At 44.8% G+C, this 27,276-nt stretch overlaps 1 protein-coding gene across 1 annotated transcript in view; it reads left to right on the plus strand.

The window, feature by feature from the left end:
• LOC119919600 (centromere protein P) overlaps positions 1-27,276 on the plus strand; it is a 280,519-nt gene that overhangs the window by 24,417 nt on the left and 228,826 nt on the right. Inside the window, exons 5-6 of the mRNA XM_038740155.1 lie at positions 4,894-4,982; positions 23,418-23,514. Of these exons, the coding sequence (XP_038596083.1) occupies positions 4,894-4,982; positions 23,418-23,514 (186 nt within the window). The remainder of the gene's footprint in view (positions 1-4,893; positions 4,983-23,417; positions 23,515-27,276) is intronic.

The raw sequence follows: 27,276 nt of genomic DNA on the forward strand, positions 1-27,276 counted from the left end.
ACGGACTGGAGTGGGGAGAGGCAGGAGACAGGGATGTCGGTGAGGAGGCTGATGCAGTAGTCAAGGCGGGATATGATCAGAATAGTATCTGTTTGAATGGAGAAGGGGTGGATTTTTAGCAGTGTTATGAAGATAGAACTGACTATGTGGTTTTTAAGAGAGATATGATGTGGGGATCATCATCATCATCAATCGTATTTATTGAGCGCTTACTATGTGCAGAGCACTGTACTAAGCGCTTGGAAAGTACAAATTGGCAACATATAGAGACAGTCCCTACCCAACAGTGGGATCACAGTCTAAAAGGGGGAGACAGAGAACAAAACCAAACATACTAACAAAATAAAATAGAATAGATATGTACAAATAAATTAAATAAATAGAGTAAAAAAATATGTACAAACATATATACATATATACAGGTGCTGTGGGGAAGGGAGGGAGGTAAAATGGGGGGATGGAGAGGGGGACGAGGGGGAGAGGAAGGAAGGGGCTCAGTCTGGGAAGGCCTCCTGGAGGAGGTGAGCTCTCAGCAGGGCCTTGAAGGGAGGAAGAGAGCTAGCTTGGCGGATGGGCGGAGGGAGGGCATTCCAGGCCCCGGGGGATGACGTGGGCCGGGGGTCGATGGCGGGACAGGCGAGAGCAAGGTACGGTGAGGAGATCAGCGGTGGAGGAGCAGAGGGTGCGGACTGGGCTGTAGAAGGAGAGAAGGGAGGTGAGGTAGGAGGGGGCGAGGTGATGGACAGCCTTGAAGCCCAGGGTGAGGAGTTTCTGCCTGATGCGCAGATTGATTGGTAGCCACTGGAGATTTTTGAGGAGGGGAGTAATATGCCCAGAGCGTTTCTGGACAAAGATAATCTGGGCAGCAGCATGAAATATGGATTGAAGTGGAGAGAGACACGAGGATGGGAGATCAGAGAGAAGGTTGGGATACTGCCAACCTTATGGGCTTGGGATACAGGGTGGATAGTGGCAATGTTTACAGCGATGGGAAAGACAGGGAGAGGACACGATTGTTTTGGACATGTTAAGTTAAAGGTGTCGATGGGACATCTAGGTAGAGGGGTCCTGAAGACAGGTGGAAATGCGAGACTGCGAAAAGGAGAGGTCAGAACTGGAGAGATAGGTTTGGGAATTGTCCCTGTATCATCATCATCATCATCAATCATATTTATTGAGCACTTACTGTGTGCAGAGCACTGTACTAAGCGCTTGGGAAGTACAAATTGGCAACATATAGAGACAGTCCCTACCCAACAGTGGGCTCACAGTCTAAAAGGGGGAGACAGAGAGATGGTCTCCCTGTAGAGATGGTACTTAAAGCCATGGGGGTGAATGAGTTCTCGGAGGAGTAGGGGGAGATGGCGAATAGAAGGGGACCCAGAACTGAGTCTTCAGGGACTCCCACGGTTGCAGGATGGGAAGCAGAGGAGGATCCTTCGAAAGAGATTGAGAAGGAGCAGCCCAGAGTGATAGGAGGAGAATCAGGAGAGGACAGTGTCCTTTACAAAAAGAAAAAAAACTGGGATGGGCTTGGGTTATAGATGAGGGCTTGTTTGGGATAGCCATGGAGTTTAAAGCTAAAAGAAACATGGAGGTGAATGGGGCAGGTGGAAGTCAAAGTGAGTAAAGAAAATACATAAATACGAGAAGCAGCTTGGCTTAATGGGTAGAGCCCAGGCCTGAGAGTCAGAAGGATCTGGGTTCTAATCCCACCTCCGCCACTTGTCTGTTGTGTGACCTTGGGCAAGTCACTTCACTTCTCTGGGCCTCAGTTGCCTCATCTGTAAAATGGGGATGAAGACTGTGAGCCTCAAATGGCACAGGAACGGCGTCCAACCTGATTATCTTGTCTCTATGCCAGTGTTTAGAACAGTGCATGATGCATAGTAAGTGCTTAACAAATACTATTATCATCATTAAAGAAGCTCACCTGGGCAAGCGTTGTTCCCAGACATAAAATAACATTTGTCTTGTGTCAACTGGAGAGGAAATAGCTCAAGCTTTACAGAACTACCTTGAGCCCTGTAGTGGCTTGGGGCAGCTTCGGAGTGTGTATTCTGAGCTGTAAGTACCCCCAGGGGGAATTACAGAAATCCTTCCCAGTTTTAATCACTCCCCCGGTGCGGGACACACACACACACACACACACACACACACACACACACAGACACACACACACACGACACCCCCCCCCCCCCCCCCCCCCCACACATTGCTGTGACAGTCATAGGAAACTCTGTCTTCCCCCCAACCCAACTTCTTCCCTAGTGGCCTCTCCAAAACCAGGAACAATGCGGATCGATCCGTCACTGGTATTTATTGAGTGCTTACCGTGTGCAGAGCACTGTACTAAGTGGTTGGGAGAGTATATATGTATATATGTGTGTACATATTTGTTACTGTATTTATTTATTTATTTTACTTGTACATATCTATTCTATTTATTTTATTTTGTTAGTATGTTTGGTTTTGTTCTCTGTCTTCCCCTTTTAGACTGTGAGCCCACTGTTGGGTAGGGACTGTCTCTAGATGTTGCCAACTTGTACTTCCCAAGCGCTTAGTACAGTGCTCTGCACACAGTAAGCGCTCAAATACAATTGATGATGATGATGATGTTTGGTTTTGTTCTCTGTCTCCCCCTTTTAGACTGTGAGCCCACTGTTGGGTAGGGACTGTCTCTAGATGTTGCCAACGTGTACTTCCCAAGCGCTTAGTACAGTGCTCTGCACACAGTAAGCGCTCAAATACGATTGATGATGATGATGATGTTTGGTTTTGTTCTCTGTCTCCCCCTTTTAGACTGTGAGCCCACTGTTGGGTAGGGACTGTCTCTAGATGTTGCCAACTTGTACTTCCCAAGCGCTTAGTACAGTGCTCTGCACACAGTAAGCGCTCAATAAATACGATTGATGATGATGATGATGTTTGGTTTTGTTCTCTGTCTCCCCCTTGTAGACTGTGAGCCCACTGTTGGGTAGGGACTGTCTCTATATGTTGCCAACTTGTACTTCCCAAGCGCTTAGTACAGTGCTCTGCACACAGTAAGCGCTCAATAAATATGATTGATGATGATGATGATGATGTTTGGTTTTGTTCTCTGTCTCCCCCTTTTAGACTGTGAGCCCACTGTTGGGTAGGGACTGTCTCTAGATGTTGCCAACTTGTACTTCCCAAGCGCTTAGTACAGTGCTCTGCACACAGTAAGCGCTCAATAAATACGATTGATGATGATGATGATATAAAAGAGTTGGTAGACACGATCCCTGCCCACAGTGAATTTGCAATCCTGAGGGAGCTTTCAGTCTAGAAGGGATCCTGCCAGGAGTGATTGTATGGTGCAGGTCCCTAAGTGGATCCCTCTAATGAATGATAATAATGATGGTATTTGTTAAGCACTTACTATGTGCCACGCACTGTTCTAAGCACTGGGGTTAGGTACAAGGTAAGCAGGTGGGCCCACGTGGGGCTCACAGTCTTCATCCCCCTTTTACAGATGAGGGAACTGAGGCCCTTTTAGACGGTGAGCCCACTGTTGGGTAGGGACTGTCTCTATATGTTGCCAATTTGTACTTCCCAAGCGCTTAGTACAGTGCTCTGCACACAGTAAGCGCTCAATAAATACGATTGATGATGATGATGAAGTGACTTGCCCAAAGTCACACAGCTGAGAAGTGGCGGAGCCGGGATTAGAACCCACATCCTCCGACTCCCAAACCCGGGCTCTTTTCGCTAAGTCACGCTGCTTCTCAAGCTCATTGTGGGCAGGAAATTTATCCATTTTTTGTGGTATTATCCTCTCCCAAGCGCTTAGTCCAGTGCTCTGCATGCAGTAAGCGCTCAATAAATACAATTGAATGAATGAATAAATAATACCGGGCTTGCCAAGGTACTTGTTAGGCCCACTCAAAGTGCAAGCCAGTGAGCAGCCGAAGCTTAGAGAAGCAGCGTGCCTCAGTGAACGAGCCCGGGTTTGGGAGTCAGGGGTCATGGGTTCTAATTCCAACTCCACCACTTGTCAGCTGTGTGACTTTGGGCAAGTCACTTCACTTCTCTGGGCCTCAGTTCCCTCATCTGGAAAATGGGGATTAAGACCGTGAGCCCCACGTGGGACAACCTGATCACTTTTTATCCCCCCCCCCCAGCGCTTAGAACAGTGCTTTGCACATAGTAAGCACTTAAAAAATACCATCATTTTAATTTTTATTATTATTATTACTACAGCACTCATAGTCCAGTTGCAGCAGATATGGTGGTCTCCCTGGAGCTGCAGCTGAAGATTCAAACTCACTGTCTGTGTGATCTCTGATCTGACTGTCTTGTGATCTTTTCATGAGGCCATGGCTTTTTATCATCATCATCATCATCAATCGTATTTATTGAGCGCTTACTATGTGCAGAGCACTGTACTAAGCGCTTGGGAAGTACAAATTGGCAACATATAGAGACAGGCCCTACCCAACAGTGGGCTCACAGTCTAAAAGGGGGAGACAGAGAACAAAACCAAACATACTAACAAAATAAAATAAATAGAATAGATATGTACAAGTGGTACATTAGTGGTAATCGGTACAGAACTGGGCAATTGTATCTAGTTTTCAATCATGATTTAGAATAGTCTCAATTTATATTTCTCAAAGTCATTTATTCCCACAAATTCCCCAGGTATAATTCTTTGGCTAGATAGTATTAGGCATTATTAAAACAGGTTGATTTCCAAATGCATGTTAATCTCCGTAAGGATTTTGCAGGAGCCGATGCTACTGAAATGGTCTTTTTAGGAAAAAAAACAACAACCCTTCATTTGTATGAGAATTTAGTGTCTTTTATTGGATTTTTGTTTTCTTCAGAAACCAAAATGTCGTTTCATACTGACTTTCTCATTTCTCTCAGAGTGACAACAATCAGACATTTCGTATTGCTGACCTCAGTATAATAATGGAATCCGTTGAAGAGTCTGAATTGAGCCCACTGGTTTATAGGTAAGAGGTTTTCCTTCCTTTATTCGTGGTTACTCTTTTTACTAATATGCCTGTATCCTCCTTTGTGCATTCTGAGAAAAGACAGTGTAAAATGTAATGGCACAGTACCTTATTTTTATGCCTGGAGGAAGGATTATCTTTGAAGAATGAGATTTTGTCTCTCCCCCTTTTAGACTGTGAGCCCACTGTTGGGTAGGGACTGTCTCTATATGTTGCCAACTTGGACTTCCCAAGCACTTAGTACAGTGCTCTGCACACAGTAAGCGCTCAATAAATACGATTGAGGATGATGATGATGAAGATGAGATGAAGCATGGGTCTGAGTCAGAAGGACCTGAGTTGAGAAGCAGCGTGGCTCAGTGGAAAGAGCCCGGGCTTGAGAGTCGGGGGTCATGGGTTCTAATCCCGGCTCCACCGCTTGTCAGCTGTGGGACTTTGGGCAAGTCACTTCACTTCTCTGGGCCTCAGTTCCCTCATCTGGAAAATGGGGATTAAAACTGTGAGCCCCATGAGGGGACATCATCATCATCATCATCATCAATCGTATTTATTGAGCGCTTACTGTGTGCAGAGCACTGTACTAAGCGCTTGGGAAGTACAAGCTGGCAACATATAGAGACAGTCCCTACCCAACAGTGGGCTCACAGTCTAGAAGGGGGAGACGGAGAACAAAACCAAACATACTAACAAAATAAAATAAATAGAATAGATAGGTACAAGTAAAATAAATAGAGTAATATTTAATATGGACTGTGTCCAGCCTGATTAGCTTGTATCTACCCCAGTGCTTAGTGGCACATAGTAAGCACTTAACCAATACCGTAAAAAAAAACCCCTCCTAACAGAATCTCGGTTCCTTTTCGTGGTGCATGCTCTGTCCCAGTGCATCCTCTCCAGTGCCACCACAGAGACAGGTGGAGTGGAGGGGGAAGGAGGGCTGTGGTTTCCAAGCCCACGGCCTGCTTAATCTTCAACTGAACCCCTGGGAGTACGCCACGAGAAATCTCATCCATCTCATCACCGAACCCTGGCCAACGTCCACCGCCAGGCCTGCAACTCCCTCCCGCTTCACATTCCTTCCCACCTTCAAAGCCCTCCGAAAATCAAGTCTCTGATGACTTGACACCTGTCCACATGTTTTGTTTTGTTGCCTATCTCCCCCTTCTAGACTGTGAGCCCGTTGTTGGGTAGGGACCGTCTCTAGATGTTGCCAACTTGTACTTCCCAGTGCTCTGCACACAGTAAGCGCTCAGTAAATACGATTGAATGAATGAAGTCTCCTCCAAAAGGCCTAGAATCAGCGTGGCTCAGTGGAAAGAGCACGGGCTTGGGCGTCAGAGGACATGGGTTCTAATCCTGGCTCCGCCGCTTGTCTGCTGTGTGACCTTGGGCAAGCCATTTTGCTTCTCTGTGCCTGGTCCCTCATCTGGAAAATGGGGATTAAGACTGTGAGCCCCACGTGGGACAACCTGATTACCTTGTATTTACCCCAGTGCTTAGAACAGTGCTTGGCACATAGTAAGCGCTTAACAAATACCGTAATTATTATTATTAAATGGTGGCCCAGAGACACCATGCCTGATGCAGTCCTAGCCAACAGTCCCACGTTAATTATTCCAGCTTCCGCTGCTACTTTGGCAGAGCTACCACTAATAGAGCGCTCTGGAGTAGCCGTGGGATGAAGGGGTGTATCGTTCTGGACCAGGAGCATCCGTTTTAGGAATGAGGAAGTGTTGTGTAGGTGCCACCTGGATGATAGAGGCTTCTGAGAATGTTGTCAGAGAAGGCCACGTCCCAGTGAAATAAAAATAAACCCAATTGTTGCTAGCTTCAACCTCTCACTCTCCTTTGGATGCTTTCCTTCTCCCTTCGAGCAAACTTAAGTCTCCCACCTATTAAAATAGCCTTTCCTTGACCTCACCACCCTCTCTGGCTGTCACCCCATCTACTCCAAATCTTTTACTCCTTCATGGGCCCCCATTGCCCTCCCTAACCCCAGTGAGCCTACCAACTACTCTGTCAGTGAAATAGGCATGAGACATCAGGCATAAACAGTCCCTCCCCCATGTTTTCACTGCTTCCGTATTTCCTTTTCTTTTTTCTCTTTCCCACCTGCTCTCTTAACTCTGTCTGTACCACTGACCCCATTCCCATTCATCTTTTTTTTTTAAAAAATTTTATGGTAGTTGTTAAGCATTTACTATGTGCCAAGCACTGTCCTAAGCACTGGGGTGGATACAAGCTAATCAGGTTGGACACAGTCCCTGTCCCACATGGTGCTCACCATCTTAATCCCCATTTTACAGATGGTGTAATTGAGGTTCAGAGAAGTGAAGCGACTTGTCCAAGGTCACACAGCAGACAAGTGGCGGAGGCAACCTTCCCCGACTAAACCATCATTTCCCCTACTCGGCCTCCCTTCTGTGTCACCTACACCCAGGGATCTGTACCCCTTAAAGCTCTTAAGAAATATTTGCTCTCGTCCTCTCATCTCCATCTTCAGCCTTGCTGTCTTGGATGGATCCATCCTGTCTGCCTTCAAACCTATTAAAGTCTCCCTTATATTAAAAAAGCCTTTCTGCCCCTCACAGCCCCCCTAGGTATAGCCCCACCTCCATGCTCTCATTCCTGGCCAGGCTCCTTGACGAGACGACTGGTGACTTTGTAAAGTGCAACTTTAGGTGGAGTGAAGGGGGTGGAAAGCAGATTGACCCTCTACAAACTGGTTTCCACCCCCTTCACTCCACTTAAGCTGCTCTCTACGAAGTCACCAGTCATCTCGTCATAGATGATTTCATGACATTCCACCTGGCTGTCCTGCCGACGGCTCAAACGTATCATGCCCAAAACAGAACTCCTCATATTCCTAGGCTCAGTGGAAAGAGCCCGGGCTTTGGAGGCAGAGGTCATGGGTTCAAATCCTGGCTCCACCAATTGTCAGCTGTGTGACTTTGGGCAAGTCACTTAACTTCTCTGTGCCTCAGTTACCTCGTCTGTAAAATGGGGATTGACTGTGAGGCCCCCGTGGGACAACCTGATCACCTTGTAACCTCCCCAGCACTTAGAACAGTGCTTTACACATAGTAAGCACTTACTAAATGACATTATCATCATTATTATTACCACCACCATAGACAGCACCGCTATCCTCCTTGTCTCTCAGGCCCGTAGGCGTGGCATTATCCTTGACTCATCTCTATCTTTCAACCCATGTACTGAGTCAGTCACCAAATCCTGTCCCTTCTATCCTCACAACAGCTCTAGAGTCCGCCCTTTTCTCTCCATCCAAACCACTATTACGTTGATCCAAGCATTTATTTCCCACCTTGATTGCTGCATCATTCTCCTCACTTACCTCCCGTCTCTCCCCACTCTAGTCCAGACTTCGCTCCGCTGCCCGAATCTTTTTTCTACCAAGTCGATTACTAGTATTTATTGAGCACTTACCGTTTGCAGTACTGAGTACAATATAACAGAGTTGGTAGACGTAGTTCCTGCCCACAAGGAGCTTACAGTCTAGAGGAGGAGCTTCCAGTCCAGACTAACCATTCTGTCTCCACATCTGCCCACTCCTCAAAAACCTAGTCGGGAGGACCTACTTAAGTACTTAACCAAGATGAGAGGTGACCCAGAAGGGCGGGTGAATCAGGAAAATGAGGCCTGAATCAGGGAAGGCCCTACTTGAAGGAGCTATGATTTTAGAAAGGCTTTAAAGATGGGAAGAGTGGTGGTCTTCGGGCTCGGGAAGCTGTAGAATTGTTTTGGGGAGGATCAGAGAGAGGGTGAGGCATTTGAGGCATACCCCTTCAGGGGGATATGCAGCCGTTATGGGCAGGGAGTGTGTCCGTTTCTTGTTATATTGTAGTCTCCCAAGTGCTTAGTACAGTGCTCTGCACACAGTAAACGCTCGATAAATATGATTGAGTGAAGGGAAGAGCAGGAGTTCTTCAGTCCCTTAATTGCCCTGCGTTTTTCTCCTCTTTAAGTTGTCTGGGTTTCCTCCCTTGTACTCTGCTTTCACACAGCGAGGGCTCTCTCTCCTCATAATAATAATTAAAATAATTATGGTATTTAAGTGCTTACTATGTGCCAAGCACTGTACTTAGCATTGGGGTAGATCTGGTCGGACGCAGTCCCCCTTCTGTATAGGACTCAGCCTAGTTAGACGAAAGAACAAATGTCGAATCCCCGTGTTACACATGAAGAAACTGAGGTCCAGAGAAGTGAAGTGACTTGCCCAAGGTCACCCAGCAGGCAAGTGGCCCAGCTGGGGTTAGAACCCAGGTCCTCTGACTCTCAGACCTATAATCTATCCACTAGGCCAAGTGGCTGCAGTATTTCAAAGGATCTATGAAAATTTTAGTGAGGTTGCCTCTGCATCTCAAAGACCCTAAGATTTTGTTTACTTTTAGGAATAACAGACTGTCTTTCTCCATTTCCTTTCATATTCTCCCCATGTGTCTTTTTTTCATTATTGAGAAAGAAATGTTTGTGCATCTTAGTTTCCATGCTAGTTGAAATTTGAGAATACACCAGGGTGCCAGCATTTTGTGAAACACCCCATCTGGATTATATTAATGCACGGAATTAGCTTGGAAAAAACTGTACACAAAGAGGTCTTTCTTACCACAGCTGTAAAAGTCATTACTTGTTTTTTTTATGGCTAAGTGGAGAATCCAATGTACTGTGTAAAATAAGCCTTTTATTTTCTGAAAAATAGAGAACATGCTTATTTGGTTAGGGGTTGTTTTCTATATGCTTTCGTTTGGGTTTGTTTTTTTTTTTTTCAAACCGTGCACAAGTGAAATGGAAAAAAAACAGTGGGATCTTTTAGAAGTGGCACTTCAGTGAAGGCTTCTGCTCATTCTTGGATCAACTTAGCCGTCACATGTTGAATCTGTTTATTGTGATAAATGGAGGTTTAAAATGGGACGTTATTTTGATATTTGGTTCTCTGTGCAAACAAAACCAGGGATGTGGTTATAACACGTGGAAAAAATCATTTCTCTTGTAAAGTGAACAAAATATAATTGAAGCTACCTTTTTAAAGGGTAGCCTCTGTTTTGGAACACTAAGAAAATTGCAGGAGATAGGCTTGTTTCTGGTCTGACTACATTTTCACATAATTGCTTGTGCTGTACTTTTGAATACAAATTTGCAACCAACTTCAGTCTGAAGTCCAGAACTCCAAAGTAGCATAGAGAATGCAGTGAGAAGGGAGTAAATGGTTTATTTTCCCAAAAGTCTTTGCCATCTTTGCCCATAACCAAAGAGAATGTTAGTTTTCTAAAAAATTTTACTTTTTGCTGGACTATTTCCTCAAAAAAGTATAGCTTAGATCTGTCTTCCTTTTAACTTTTTAGAATCTATGTATTCTCCCAAGGTCTTAGCACAGTGCTTGGCACACAGGCATTCGATAAATGCTTATTATTGCTTGAGTAATAGTTATATTTGTCTCAACTGAGTGACTTACAAGTAGTTAGCAAAACTTGAGTTGGGAAAATCAGCATTGGAAATCTGATGTCTTGAAAATGATACAAAACTTTTTTAAAAGTTTTTTTTTTCCTCATGATTCATTCATTGTCATATTTGAGGGCTTACTGTGTGCAGAGCACTGTACTAAGTACTTGGAAAGCACAATTCGGCAAGAGACAATAATAATAATGATGGCATTTATTAAGCGCTTACTATGTGCAAAGCACTGTTCTAAGTGCTGGGGAGGTTACAGGGTGATCAGGTTGTCCCACGGGGGGTCTTACAGGCTTAATCCCTATTTTACAGATGAGGTAACTAAGGCCCAGAGAAGTGAAGTGACTTGCCCAACGTCCACAGCTGACAATTGGCGGAGCCGGGACTTGAACCCTTGACCTCGAGCTCCAAAGCCCGTGCTCTTTCCACTGAGCCATGCTGCTTCTCTACACAACACCCAACAACCCTACCCAACAACGGGCTCACAGTCTAGAAGGGGGGAGACAGACAACAAAACAAGTAGACAGGCATCAATAGCATCAATATAAATTAATAGAATTCTAGATATATAATCAATCGTATTGAGCGCTTACTGTGTGCAGAGCACTGTACTAAGTGCTTGGGAAGTACAAGTTGGCAACATATAGAGACAGTCCCTACCCAACAGTGGGCTCACAGTCTAGAAGGGGGAGACAGAGAACAAAACCAAACATATTAATAAAATAAATAGAATAGATATGTACAAGTAAAATAGAGTAATAAATATGTACAAACATATATACAGGTGCTGTGGGGAAGGGAAGGAGGTAAGATGGGGGGATGGAGAGGGGGACGAGGGGGAGAGGAAGGAGGGGGCTCAGTCTGGGAAGGCCTCCTGGAGGAGGTGAGCTCTCAGTAGGGCCTTGAAGGGAGGAAGAGAGCTAGCTTGGCGGATGGGCAGAGGGAGGGCATTCCAGGCCAGGGGGAGGACGTGGGCCGGGGGTCGACGGTAGGACAGGCGAGAACGAGGCACGGGGAGGAGATTAGCGGCAGAGGAGCGGAGGGTGCAGGCTGGGCTGGAGAAGGAGAGAAGGGAGGTGAGGTAGGAGGGGGCGAGGTGATGGACAGCCTTGAAGCCCAGGGTGAGGAGTTTCTGCCTGATGTGCAGATTGATTGGTAGCCACACATCACTAATAAAATTAATAGAATAATAAATATGTACACATATGCACAAGTGCTGTGGGGCGGGGAGGGGGTAGAGCAGAGGGAGGGAGTAAGGGCGATGGGTAGGGGAGGAGGAGCAGAGGAAAAGGAGGCTCAGCCTGGGAAGGCCTCCTCGAGGAGATGAGCTTTCAGTAAGGCTTTGGGGTCGGGGGGGATGTTAGTTTGGCGAATGTGTGGAGGGAGGGCATTCCAGGCCAGAGGTAGGATGTGGGCCACGGGTCGATGGCAGGACAGGCGAGAACGAGGCACAGTGAGGAGGTTAGCGGCAGAGGAGTGGAGTGTGCGGGTTGGGCTGGAGAAGGAGAGAAGGGAGGTGAGGTAGAAGGGGGCAAAGTGATAGAGAGCAAGGTGATGGAATCATGGCTTCCTTTCAGCTTTCCAACCCCCGTGGATACTTGTTTTATGTGAACCACTCTGTAAAACAAAACATTAAATTCAGGTCTGTGCGCATGCTAGACCTTTTTTATTAGACCTTTTCATTCCTCCCTCTCCCAGACTTAACCTGGAAAGACTGAAATGATGGTGATAATCTGGGGAAAGCCATTAAGCCAATATATGAAAATTTGGATGAGGTTAATTGACTGGGATTTCATAACCTTGAATGATTTCTGATGGCAGATAATAATAGTGGTTTTTGTTAAGTGCTTACACTGTGCCAAGCACTGTACTAAGCGCTGGGGTAGATACAAGACCGTCAGGTCAGACACACAGTCCCACAAGGGGCTCACAGTCTAAGAGGGAAGGAGAACAGGTCTGGCAGATAGAACAATGATCATTTGGGTACTCTGTGACTGTATGGTTAACCACGATGTTGTGATAGAGACCAACTCATGAACGTCGCCTCAATCCCATTATCCAACCAGAACATGAACTGTGCCAATAAGCATGAGAAAGTACGTTCCCATTCTGGTGATACTGTTGACTTTTGAAGATACAGTTCCCTCGCTATGAGTTGAGGAATAAGGGGCTATCTTCACCCGCTGTGCATCTGCAAGACTCATGAGAATAGTACATCCTTGAAGGTGACTTCACCATTCCATTCTATTTTGAGTATTATTAATAAGCTCAGCCCAAGACCGAGATTTCTATAGTATTTTTCCTGCTGAGACAAAGTATATAAAATATTTATCTGCCACACTGATGGTAGACTGCCCAACAGAAGCAGCGTAGTCTAGTGGATAGAGCATGAGTCTGGGAGTCGGAAGGACTTGGGATCTAATTCTGAATCTGCCACGCGTGCTGAGTGATTTTGGGCAAGTCACTTCATTTCTCTGCGTCTGTTACCTCATCTGTAAAATGGGGATTAAAACCGTGAGCCCCATATGGGACAGGGACTCTGTCCAACCCAATTACCTTAAATCTACTCCAGTGCTTAATACAGTGCCTGAAACATAGCACTTAGCAAATACCATAAAAAAACCCCCCAACCCAGCCCTTTGGTATCCTGGTCTCCATGCTTCAGGCCATATGATGGCATCATCCATTGAAAATGTTGTATGAGCCTCGGTCTTATCATATCCGTTGTGTTCTAAGGGAGGGGGGGTGTCTGTGGGTGGGTGGGTAGGGGGGCAAGGTGTGAGCCAGGACATACTGAGGAAATTTTTGATTAACAAGCAAAGGTCCTTGGAGTGGTCACGACGGTGGGTTAGTTGAAATAATAATAATAATGATGGCATTGGTTAAGTGCTTACTATGTGCCAGGCACTGTACTAAGCGATGGGGTGGATACAAGCAACACCAGTTGGACACAGTCCCCCTGTCCCACGTGGGGCTCACAGTCTCTATCCCCATTTTACAGATGAGGCCCCTGAGGCTCAGAGAAGTGAAGTGACTTGCCCAAGGTCACATAGTAGACAAGTGGCAGAGCAGGGATTAGAACCCGTGACGTTTTGACTCCCAAGCCCTTGCTCTATCCACTGTGCCTTGCTGCTTGTGGAAGGGTAGGTGTTGAAGATCCCCCTTGAGCGCTGGTATACACACAGTCTGCAGGCAGTTGCAAGAATTCTTGTTCCTCCCCATTATAGCGTATTTGACGACGTTGGTGAAGGCTCTTAACTGAATCTGAACAAGAACTCTGGCCATCTGATTTCCCACATCTACCAAGGCAGTCCATGGAAAATTTCTTGCCAGGGGAGGTGGATCTCTGGCAGGGACATATGAAAATGTATGCATTTTCTTCTCAGTCGGTCTTCTAACCACTGCGCGGCTCATAGTGGTTGTGACACCAAAACATTACATAAACCAACCCCGAGACGGGAGTCCAGAGATCGTTAGTTTTCAGAAGGCTTACATAAGCCCCTTTTTCCCTTTTCAGCTTCATATTACAGAACGGATGTCAGCACATCATGAACTAATTGTTTTGGGGAAGAAACGGTCAACTTCTTTCTCAAAGCTTTGCCTGAGGCTCAATCTCACGGTTACTTTGTTTTTTTTTTTCTCTTTCAGCGGACTGCTTTGCTTCTTTCTCTCCCCCCTACCCCAGTTTCTTTGCCATTTTGGTCATCCGCTCTGCAACGTAGACACTGCCCCGTAGGACTTTGGTTCGCTTTGCGGCCTGTGGTTCAGGCTTTTACACTTCATCATATAATCACATTTCTCTTTTGTAATTCTCCATTAAGAGAAGATATCTAAATCCAATTTCACCTAATTATTCCTAAAACATAAAGTAAATAGTCATTCATTTATTCAGTCATTAAGGGAAGTGGCGTGGCTTAGCGGAAAGAGCCTGGGCTTGGGAGTCAGAGGTCACGGGTTCAAATCCCGGCTCCGCCACTTGTCAGCTGTGTGACTTTGGGGAAGTCACTTCACTTCTCTGGGCCTCAGTTCCCTCATCTGTAAAATGGGGATTAAGACCGTGAGCCCCACGTGGGACAACCTGTTGACCTTGTATCTATCCCAGTGCTTAGAACAGTGCCGGGCACATAGTAAGCGCTTAACAAAAACCATCATTATTATTATTATTATTGAGTGCTTACTTTGTGCAGAGCACCATACTAAGCACTTGAAAAGTACAATTCAGCAAGAGAGACAATCCCTACCCAACAACAGGCTCCCAGTCTAGAAGGGGGGAGACAGCTATCAAAACAAGTAAACAGGCATCAACAGCCTCAATATAAATATAGAAAATTATAGATATATAGGGAACCAAAATCCAGGAAGGTAAGCCAGATTAGGTAGGACTAAGTCCTCACATCTTCTAGACTGTAAGTTTGTTGTGGGCAGGGAATGTGTCTGTTGTTCTATTGTACTCTCCCAAGCGCTTAGTACAGTGCTCTGCACACAGAAAGCACTCTGTAAATATGAATCAATGAATGACCCAATCTCTACACTACCAATGTGATCTAAATCTAGGGCTCAGGCATAATATTTGTTTCTCTTATTTGGCAGCATAAGGCGGTATCAGTGATAACAAGCTGTTGTTTGGCATCCTCCCCGAATAGGAACAGGACAATGTTATTTATTTTCCCAAACCCATTTGGTACGGTCATTTTATTCCCCATGTTGGGGGCATTGCCAACATACATTTAGAAATCCCTCCTATCCAGACCATTCAGTTCCTTAGAAGATATTTTGCTTCATGAATGTTTTTCACTAGCCAAATCTTCATGGGACAAACCCAAGAAGCTTGAAAAAAAAAATGGTATGGGAAAAACTTTATGATTGGCATGCCACCAAATGGGCAGTAATACATATCTCCTCATTGGCACTTTGGATGCCCCACCAAGGACAACCTCTTGGTCAGAGTACCATTGTGGAAAAGGACTTTACAATGTTTAAGTCCCCACCCCCACAGCACTGAGGGCATTTCCCAAACTCCCTGATAGTCTAATTATAAAAGTTTCAGTTTATTTACTTTTATTATTGGTGGTATTTAAGCGCTGACTACAATGCCAGGCACTTGAGGAAGTGCGGACGTAGATAATAATAATAATAATGATAGCATTCATTAAGCGCTTACTATGTGCAAAGCACTGTTCTAAGTGCTAAGGAGGTTACAAGGTGATCAGGTTGTCCCATGGGGAGCTCACAGTCTTCATCCCCATTTTACAGATGAGATAACTGAGGCCCAGAGAAGTGACTTGCCCAAAGTCACACAGCTGAGAAGTGGTGGAGTGGGGCTTTGAACCCATGACCTCTGACTCCAAAGCCAGGGCTCTTTCCACTGAGCCACGCTGTTAATCAGGTTGGACACAGTCCACGTCGGGCTCACCCTCTTATCCCCATTATGCAGATGAGGGAACTGAGGCACAAAGAAGTGAAGCAGCTTGCCCAAGGTCACACAGCAGACAAGTGGTGGAGCTGGGATTAGAAGCCAGGTCCTTCTGACTTCTATTCACGAGGCCATGCTGCTTCTGAGTTTAACAGTCAATGAACTCCCTCTCCCACCTGATGTCTGTTCCTCAGGTATAAACTCTCCTGGTAATCCTAGCAGGGTCTACTCTTCTGCTAATATAATTAACAAATCATTCTGGTCCCCTCCTGTACTGAAGTTATAAAGAATCTGGCTTTTTTTTTTTTTTTTTTCTCCAGCCCTCTATGTAATTATACAGGGTGCCAGGTTGGGGGACTGACTTGTAGGGGATGGAGAAATCTAAAATGCTCCGTTAATTAGGCAAACATGCTAATGTCAGATTCCTGAGGTAGGCATACCAAAAATATAGCCCTAGCCGCACGGTTTGCCCCATTAATGCTAAGCAGCTGATTATGCACTTCTGTACTTCCAAAAAAAAAAAAAAAAGTTGGCCATTTGGTGGAGTTAATGTGTGTGATCTGGGAATAATAATAATTATAATAATAATGGCATTTATTAAGCGCTTACTATGTGCAAAGCACTGTTCTAAGCGCTGGGGAGGTTACACTTAGATCGGGTTGTCCCACAGGGGGCTCACAGTCTTAATCCTCATTTTCCAGATGAGGTCACTGAGGCACAGAGAAGTGAAGTGACTTGCCCAAAGTCACACAGCTGACAACTGGCAGAGCCGGGATACGAACCCATGAGCCCTGACTCCAAAGCCCGGGCTCTTTCCACTGAGCCACGCTGGGAAGAAGATTATCCTGACATCCTGACCTTTCTTGAAGGCTCTCTGATCTTTTTTTTTTTTAATTTTTTTCAAATGAGTTACAACTGAAGTAAGAATAATTGTGAGAATCCTGATAAGAGGCTACGAATTCAAGTACTTCCAGGGTGCAAAGCCTTTATAATATTTTTTGTTAAGCGCTCATCATGTGCCATGCCCGGTACTAAGTGCTGGGGTAGATACAAGATAATCAGGTTGGACACAGTTCCTATCCCACTTGGGACTCACAGTCTAAGGAGAAGGGAGAACTGGTGTTTTATCTCCATTTTAAAAATGAGGAAACTGAGAAGTTAAATGACTTGCCCAAGGTCACCCACGGTGCTTTACGCATATTTTTGGCTGATTCTACTGATCAGACCATTTCTGCTATATCTGCACAACTCAGAAGTTTAAATTGCCACCATAATAATAATAATAATAATAATTCTGGTACCTGTTAAGTGCTTGCTTACTATGTGCCAAGCACCGTTCTAAGCTCTAAGGTAGATACAAGGTAATCAGGTTGTCCCATGTGGAGATCACAGGCTTCATCCCCATTTTACAGATGAGGTAACCGAGGCACAGAGAAGTGAAGTGACTTGCCCAAAATCACACAGCTGACAAATGGCAAGCTCGGGCTTTGGAGTCAGAGGTCCAGGGTTCAAATCCCGGCTCCGCCAATGCATTCATTCATTCAATCATATTTATTGAGTGCTTACTGTGTGCAGAGCACTGTACTAAGCACTTGGGAAGTACAAGTTGGCAACGTATAGAGACCAACGTGTTGGTCCCTACCCAACAACGGGCTCACAGTCTAGAATTGTCAGCTGTGTGACTTTGGGCAAGTCACTTCACTTCTCTGGGCCTCAGTGACCTCATCTGTAAAATGGGGATTAAGACCGCGAGCCCCCCCCGTGGGACAACCTGATCACCTTGTAACCTCCCCAGCGCTTAGAACAGTGCTTTGCACATAGTAAGCACTTAATAAATGCCATCATCATTATTATTATTTATCATTAAATGGCAGAGGCAGGATTAGACCCCACTACCTCTGACTCCCACTATTAGAACCCACTATCTCTGACTAGAGAAGCAGCGTGGCTCAGTGGAAAGAGCCCGGGCTTGGGAGTCAGAGGTCATGGGTTCGAATCCCGGCTCTGCCACATGTCTGCTGTGTGACCTTGGGCAAGTCACTTAACTTCTCTGAGCCTCAGTTTCCTCATCTGTAAAATGGGGATTAAGACTGTGAGCCCCCCGTGGGACAACCTGATCCCCCTGTATCCCCCCCAGCGCTTAGAACAGTGCTTTGCACATAGTAAGCGCTTAACAAATGCCATTATTACATTACTTCCACGCCCGTGCTCTCTCCACTAAACCACGCTGCTTCTCAGAGAAATGAAGTGACTTGCTCAAGGTCACACAGCGGACAAGTGGCGGAGCCGGGGTGAGAACCCGTGACCTTCTAACTCCCGGGCCCAAGCCATCGTGCTTCTGGTTTTTACTGGGTTAGACTGGGAGCTGGAGACTTACCTCTCTGGCCCTGCTGATCTCCATGGCTCTTGTGGTGGTTGAAGATGACGGCCGGGGCCAAAGAAAAAGCCCTTTTGGCAGAAGCCAAAGGCCGTGTCCTTGGTCCTGGTCCTGTGGGAAGCGGGCCTGAGGCGGCAAATGGAGCCCCATGAACAGGTGGGAGGAAGGCGGCTCTTTGGGACACGGAGAAGCAATCATCCTCCTCATCATCAATCGTATTTATTGAGCGCTTACTATGTGCAGAGCACTGTACTAAGCACTTGGGAAGTACAAATTGGCAACATAATCTTCACAGTCCGGGCTGGCCAGAAGTGTAGTACAGGTATAGTAACTATTATTTTTAGGGTACTTGCTAAGTGCTTACTAGGTGCCAAGCACCGTTTTGAGCTTTGAGGTAGACACAACATAATCATTTCAGACAGAGCCCCTGTCCCGGATGTAGTTCATGGTCTAAATAGGAGGGAGAACAGATGTTGCATATCCATTTGACAGATGAGGTAACAGATCAATCAATCAATCGTATTTATTGAGCGCTTACTGTGTGCAGAGCCTGTACTAAGCTCTTGGGAAGTACAAGTTGGCAACATATGGAGACAGTCCCTACCCAACAGCAGGCTCACAGTCTAAAAGATACAGATACAGAGAAGTGACTTGCCCAAGGTCATGCAGCAGGCCAGTGGCAAGAACCTGGCTTTCTTGTCTCCCAGACTTATGCTCTTTCGACTTGACCACACTGAACTGCCAGAACACTGGGACATCGACTATTATTATTGTCATTATTGCTATTATTAATAATAATCATCATCAATCATATTTATTGAGCACTTACTATGTGCAGAGCACTGTACTAAGCGCTTGGGAAGTACAAATTGGCAACATATAGAGACAGTCCCTACCCAACAGTGGGCTCACAGTCCACAGTAATAATTCTTATTAGGCCCGGTCCTGGTCCCAAATGGGGTTCACAATCTAAGGGGAACAGGTGTTGAAGTCTCATTTGACAGACAAGGAAACTGAGGCCCAGAGAAGTTAAATGACTTGCCCGAGGTCACATGGTAGGCAAGTGGCAGAGCTGGGATTAGGACCCAGGTCCTGTGGCTCCTGGGCTCATGCTCTTTTCACTAGGCCAAGCTGCTCCTCAAATAATAATAATAATAATGATGGCATTTGTTAAGCACTTACTATGTGCAAAGCACTGTTCTAAGCGCTGGAGGGGATACAATGTGATCAAGTTATCCCACGTGGGGCTCACAGTCTTAATCCCCATTTTTACAGATGAGGTAACTGAGGCTCAGAGAAGTTAAGTGACTTGCCCGAGGTCACACAGCAGACTTGTGGCGGAGCCGGGATTCAAACCCACGACATCTGACTCCAAAGCCCGGGCTCTTTCCACTGAGCCACGCTGCTTCTCTAATGTAAACTGTTTATCTGATCAGAAAGCCCATGCTATAAACCCGTCTTAAGTAGTGCTTGGACTGCATAAGAACTGAGTGGAAATGAGACTAAAAATAGTAGTTACAAATAACCCATTTTTTAATGTTGAAATCTAAAATCAGTCTTTAGGCAGCAGTCAGCATCTACTCAGTTTCCTTCTCCCCTTCCTCCTCACCTCCCATGCTATCTGCCTCATGAAGATTCCAGTGTTACATTAGACAATTTGGGGTCATGCAGTTTTCCCTAAATACCGTCTTATTTGGGCAGTAGTGAAGGGACTGCCAGGGATACTTTTTGTGGAAATAATCTTGCTTATTCTTCCCCAAAGTTCTAATTTGGGAATTCGTTACAGGAGCTTTCAAAAGGCAATATGTTAGATAATTAGCACCTAAAGCAACATTTGAATTTTACTCGGCAGAGAATAACAGGCGAACATCTGAGTCGTTCAACTTCTAGTCATTGAAGGTCTGGGTAATCTTTGCAGACGAAGTTGCTGTAGATGAAAGTAAGTAGTCCTAAGTCAATCAATCAGTTGTATTTATTGAGTGCTTACTGTGTGCAGGGCACTGTACTAAGCGCTTGGGAGAGTACAGCCCAACAGTATAACAGACATCTTCCCTGCCTACAACGAGAGTACAGTAGAGGGAGAGATAGACAGCATTATAAATAAGTAAAATATGGATCTGTTCATAAGTGCTCGGGGTCAGGGGTGGTGAATAGAGAAGCAATATGGCATAGTGGATAGAGCATTGGGCTGAGAGTCAGAAGGTCATGGGTTCTAATTCTGGCTCCGCCACTTGCCTGCTGTGTGACCATGGGCAAGTCACTTTACTTCTCTGGGCCTCAGTTATTCATTCATTCAATCAATCATATTTATTGAGCGCTTACTGTGTGCACAGCTCTGTACTAAGCGCTTGGGAAGTACAAGTTGGCAACATATAGAGACGGTCCCTACCCAACAACGGGCTCACAGTCTAGAAGAGGGAGACAGGCAACAAAACAAAACATGTAGACAGTTATCTCATCTGTAAAAATGGGGGTTGAGAATGTGAGCCTCATGTGAGTCAGGGACTGTGTCCAACTCTGAGCCCGTTGTTGGGTGGGGACCATCTCTATATGTTGCCGACCTGTACTTCCCAAGCACTCAATAAATATGACTGAATGAGTGAATGAGCCTGATTTGCTTGTAACCTCCCCAGAGCTTAGTAAGCGCTTAACAAATACCATCATTATTATCATTATTATTATTAATACAGGGAGCGAGTCAGGGCAACACAGAAAGGAGTGGAAGAAAAAGAAATAAGGGCTTAGTTAAGGAAGGCCTCTTCGAGGAGATGTGCCTTCAATAAGGTTTTGAATGGGGTAGAGAATAATTGTCATTTGAAAAGGGAAGGTGTTAGGTCAGACCCAGGACATGGGTGAGAGGTTTTGCGGTGAGATGGACGAGATCGAGTTAGAGTGAGAAGTTTGGCATTAGGGGATCGATGTGTGTGGGCTGGGTTGCAGTAAGAGAGTAGGGGTGCGAGGGGATTGAGTGCTTAAAAGGCAATGGTAAGGAGTTTCTGGTTGATGCAAAGAAGATGGATGGGAAACATGGACTGAACGTTTGTGTAGAAAAACGATCCAGGCAGCAGAATGAAGTGTGGACTGGAGCGCGGGGAGGCAAGGAGGTCAGCAAGGAGACTGATACAAGTCATCAAGGTGAGGTAGGATAAATGCTTAGATTAATGTAGTGGAAGTTTACATGGAGCAGAAAGGACTGATTTTAACGATGTGAAGGTTGAACCGACGGGATTTAGTGATAGATTAAATAATACAATCACTCATCCTATCCCTCCTGGATTACTGCATCAGCCTCCCTGCTGACCCCTCAGCCTCCTGCCTCTCCCCACTCCAGTCCATACTTCGCTCTGCTGTCCAGATCATTTTTCTGTAAAAACATTCAGGACGTGTCACCCCACTCCTCAAAAAACTCCACTGGTTGCCATCCCACCTCCACCTCAAACAAAAACTCCTCATAATTGGCTTTAAAACACTCAATCACCTCACCCCCTCCTACCTCACTTCGCTACTCTCCTACTACAACTCAGCCCTCTACTTGACTCCTCTAATCCTAACCCTCTCACTGTGCCTCTAGCTCACGTATCTCACCGCCGACCCCTCGCCCACATCCTGCCTCTGGCCTGGAATGCCCTCCTTACTCAAATCCGACTGACAATTACTCTCCCCCATTTCAAGGACTTACTGAAGGCACATCTCCTCCAAGAGGCCTTCCCTAACTAAACCCCCCCATTTCCTCTTCTCCCACTCCCTTCTGCGTTGCCCTGACTTGCTCTCTTTGGTCTTCCCCTCTCCCAGCCCCACAGCACTTATGTGCATATCTGTAATTTATGTATTTATATTAATGTCTCTCTCTTCCTCCCCCCACCCTCAGACTGTAAGCTTGTTGTGGGCAGGGAATGTGTCTGTTTTATTGTTATAGTGTACTCTCCAAAGTGCTTAGTACAGTGCTCTGCACACTGTAAGCATTCAGTAAATATGATTGAATGAATGAATGAGCAAAGAGTCAAAGATAACGCCAAGGTTGTGGGTTTGTGAGACAGGAAGAATGATGGTGCCTACAGTGATGGGAAAGTTAGGGGAAAGACAAGTTTTGGGTGGGAAGATAAGGACTTCTGTTTTGGACATGTTAAATTTGAGGTGACAGCAGGACATCCAAGTAGAGATGTCTTGAAGGCAGGAGAAGATGCAAGACTGCACAGAGGGAGAGATCAGGGCTGGAGATGGAGATTTGGGAATCATCTGCATTAGAGGTGATAGTTGAAGTCATGGGAGCGAATGAGTTCTCCAAGGGAGTGGGTGTAGATGGAGAATAGAAGGGGACCCAGAACTGAACCTCGAGGGTCACCCATAGTTAGGGGGTGGGAGGCAGAGAAGGAACTCTCAAAAGAGACTGAGAATGAGCGGCCAGAGAGGAGGAGAACCAGGAGAGGATAGTGTCAGTAACGCTGAGGTTGGATATTGTTTCCAGGAAGGAAGGGGTGGTCGACAGTATTGAATACAACTGAGAGGTCGAGGAGGATTGGGTTGGCGTAGAGACCGTTCATTGGATGCGGCAAGAAGGAGATCATCTGTGACCTTTGAGAGGGTGGTTTTTGTGGAGTGAAGGGGATGGAAGTCAGATTGGAGGGGGTCAAGTAAAAAAATTGGAGGAAAGGAACTCGAGACCCATTGTTGGGTAGGGATTGTTACTATTCTTTGACAAATTGTACTTTCCAAGCACTTAGTACAGTGCTCTGCACACAGTAAGCGCTCAATAAATACAATTAAATGAATGAATGAATGAGACAGCAGGTATAGACAACTCACTCAAGGAGTTTGGAGGGGAATGGTAGGAGGGAGATGAGGTGATTTTTCAATCTTGCAGAATTTTCAGTCCTGCAGTTTTCAGTCGAGCAGAACCTCAAGGGTACATGGCAATGGGAAAAGATTCTCTCACGTGAAAAGTTATTTAGCATAAACTCTACTTTGCATTATTATTGAGAAATAATTATTTATGCTTTTATGTACATATCTAATTTATTTTAAAGTCTATCTCTCCCTTTGGACTGTAAGCTCCTTGTGGACAGGGATTGTGTCTACCAACTCTATTGTATCGTACTCTCCCACACTAGTGCTGTGGACACACTAAGTGCTCAAAAAAAAGACCATTGATTTAACTGGGGATCTTTCGTTCCGGCAGGGCAGAAGAGAAAGGGGACCTTTTCCAGTTTTTCAGAAGCCTTAATGTTTTTGCTGAGTTGTATGTACTTCGGGAGACTATCCTCAAGCACCTCAAGGTAAGATCTGAAAAAGCAGCATGCATTTTCTTAATTTAAAAAAAAAAATGGAGGCTGGCTTTCATTTCATTTCCAGTGGGTTAGGTTGGATGGCTGGCAAAGCAGTCAGATAATATTTCTGAAGGTCTATATATTGTCAAAGTTGTTTCTCATCAATCTTTTCAAAATAGTTGATTGGGGGGGAGAAACTTTCCATATGTATTCATTTTTTTTTAAAAGTTAAAGGGCTTCATTTCTGTGGAATGTGATAATACAGAGGAATATACCTGTCCTAGATGCATTCTCCGGTTTGAGAATTGGCCACTGTCATTTGTTTTTTAAATTAAATATACCGATTTGAATTAATTTCCTTTCATCTCATGTCCCATATGATAGCTTTAAAGGAAAAGAAATTGCTGTGCTGAGAATTGATAAAAAGTAACCCCGACTGCACGGGGTTCCCAATGCCTAGGAGGTTTACTGTTACCTGGCCACCCGCCTTCTCCTAGCTCATGTTTCCCGGAACTCACCTGCTCTTCTCTTTTGCCACTACTTAGTAAAATACCCTGAAATGTATCTGGAATCTGAATGTGGGGAAAGGCAATTCAGAATAAATGTTCCTCAATTTGTCTTATGGGTATTCTGTGAATCTTGCAAATGTCCCTTAATCAAACCCTGGATTTCTCCTCCATCTCTAGTCAGTAATTTTTTCAGTCTGGTTGTGTTAGCTTCTCTGAGGTCTGTGATCAAGAATCATCTTTTGTTTATTTTGAATAATGCACTATTTTTAGAAACCTGTGAATGGTACTTAAGTACTATTTCTCTCCTTTTGGCCTTGGAATTATGAAGAAGAAAAACATACCACTTGAAAAAGTATATTAACATTGTTTTCAATTCTCTAAAAGGACACAAGTTCTCAAAGTAGAAGGAATTGAGGAGTGATTGGACATCTTTATTTAGTGTGCTGATGATTGCCTTCTGGATAGTAGTGGCATTGGCATCTTCTAGACCGTGAGCCCGCTGTTGGGTAGGGACCGTCTGTATATGTTGCCAACTTGTACTTCCCAAGCGTGTAGTACAGTGCTCTGCACACAGCGCTCAATAAATACGATTGAATGAATGAATGGAAAAAAGATGGGGGGGTGAACATGAAGGCAAAGGACATTTGTATTGGCAGTTTCATATTCTTCAACTATTTGGGTCACAGTTTCTCTCGTTTTGTCATTGCTGTTCTGTCGGATTTGATTTTGGCCAAGTCCCTCATGCCTCTTTTCTAAAGTTTAGAAGTCTGCAATGGGCACCAGCTTGGGTTTGGCACCAAAACACAGCATCCAGGTTTCAAGCTGGACTGACAGTGAGCCTAGGCTTATTTAACTGGAACCCCGAGAGGATGTGGCTAGGTGTGTGTGCAGTCACTGCCCAGGCTGCTGGGAGCAGTAGTTCCAGAACCCCAGAGAACAAACCGACTATGTTCTAGGCTCCGATTTTATTTTATTTTTTATTTTTTTGGTCAGGGTGGTGAATTTACCCTAGAGCAAAGTAGCTGCAGGTGAATTTGGACTGGGTATTCAAACCTGCTCTGATGTGACCAGCCTCAATTTTGTCCTAGATGTTTCAATGTTCCTGGCCCTAGATGTTTAAAATTCATGAGTCAATCTCAGCCCGTGTAAAGTTTTTCTTTAGTCTCCCCATCTGTTTAAAAAAAAAATAAGGGTGATAAAACTAGGAATTATGTGAAAATGAACCAACTAACCAATATAAACCTTTTTGAGCTAAATCCAAAAGGACTGTTGTTTTAGATTATCATTGTTATGTAAATAGCTAAGCATTTCAATAAGTCTTGTAGAATTCAATATACCTGACATTAATTTCTAGTATTTTAAGCTTTAAACCATACTTCTTAATCTGACAAACTAGGTAATGTGCATTTTACAAGTTGAAGTTCTTGCTGTACTTTATTAAAAATCACTTGAGTATTTATTAATATGACTGCATGTCTAAAAGTACGGCTAAGAACTGGTCACTGCGGAGATGCACATATTCCTCCTTTTGTTGGGTTTTTTTGTAGTTGAGATTATCGTAAAGGAATCAGTATCAATAGCAAAAGAAGCCTACTGAGCTGATAATGTTTGGAGAGAAATAGGTTTGTTTTTCAAAGGACAAATGTCAAGTAAAGATACGTATCAAAAATAACATATAAAGTAAATGTATAAAATCAATTAAAACTGTCCTGATTGAGATTTGAAAGAGATCTTTTAGCTGAGCACACTCTCATTTCTTCTTATGGACTGCAAAAAGACCTTCTGTTACTGTATCAGTTTTTTAAAAAGTATCTGGCAGCAGAAGTGAATTCATATGAGCATTGGTATCTGATTTATAAACAAGTTCACGTAGATGTTCTGAAAGAAACCAGCTCCAAGTTCAGATGAAAAATGCATTTCTTCCACTGCACCCTCTACCAGTACCTCCATGACATTCCTTTTCACAGCACCGCCATCCTAAAAAGGCAAACTCTAATAACTCTTTTTTAGACTGCATGTTTTGCAGCTGAATATAGGATCACAGCTGGTCAGGTTACAGTTAGCTGGGACTAGCTCCCCACTTCTAAACCAAATCTTTTTTAAAAAATAGTATGGTATGTTCTTAGCCATGGTATTATGGTATGGAAAAGTCAACACTTCTCCGAACGCCCTTTCGTGACCCTCTACAATCCAGTTTCCACCCTCCTCACCTCATTCAGACTGCACCCTCCAAGGTCTTCAATGACCACCTTCTTACCAAAACAAGCAGACTCTACCCTATCCCAGTCATCCTTGACCTCTTAGCTGCCTTGGACACTGTGGTCCAGTGTCATCTTCTGGAAACCCTATCTAACCTTGGTTGGTTTCACGCAGTCGTCTCAGTCTCCCCTTACTTTTCTGCGCTGATCCTTCTCAGTCTCTTTCTCTGCCTTCCTCCCTCTAATTGTGGATGTCCCTCAAGGCTCTCTTCTAGGGTTCCCTTTTCTTCTCAGTATACACCCACTACCTTTGAGGGTTCATCTGCTCCCACAACTTTAACTATCACCTCTGTGTGGATAACTCAGATCTACCTCACTAACCCTGACCCCTCTCCTGCAATCTCACACTTCCTTCCTGCTTCCAGAACATCTCTACCTGGGTGTCCCATCAGGACCTCAAACTCATGATGTCCAAAACTGAACTCCTCATCTTCCCTCCCAAATCCACTCTTCCACCGAACTTTCCCCATTGTTCATTCAGTCATTCATTCAATCGTATTTACTGAGCACTTACTGTTTTCAGAGCACTGTACTAAGAGCTTAGAAAGGACAATTTGGCAACAAATAGAGACAATCCTTACCCAATGGGCTCACAGTCTAGAAGGAGGGAGACAGACAAAAAAAACAAAGCAAGTTGCCAGGCATCAATACCATCAATGTAAATAAATAGAATTATGGATATACTTACATCACCTATTATATAGATATAATTACAACACCACCATCCTTCACGTCCCTCAAGCCGCAACCTTGGCATTATCTTTGACTCCTCTTTCACTTCCAACACGTATATTCAGTCTGGCACCACATTTGGTTGATTCTTCCTTCATGACACCTCCCAAATCTGCCCCTCCCTCTCCATCCAAACCGCCACCATGCTGGTCAAAGCACCTGTCACCTCCCATCTTGACTACTGGGTAACCTCCTCACGGACCTGCCTACATTCAATCAATCAATCAATCGTATTTATTGAGCGCTTACTGTGTGCAGAGCACTGTACTAAG

Source organism: Tachyglossus aculeatus, chromosome X1, assembly GCF_015852505.1.
Source record: "Tachyglossus aculeatus isolate mTacAcu1 chromosome X1, mTacAcu1.pri, whole genome shotgun sequence".
NCBI classification, from domain to species: Eukaryota; Metazoa; Chordata; class Mammalia; order Monotremata; family Tachyglossidae; genus Tachyglossus; species Tachyglossus aculeatus.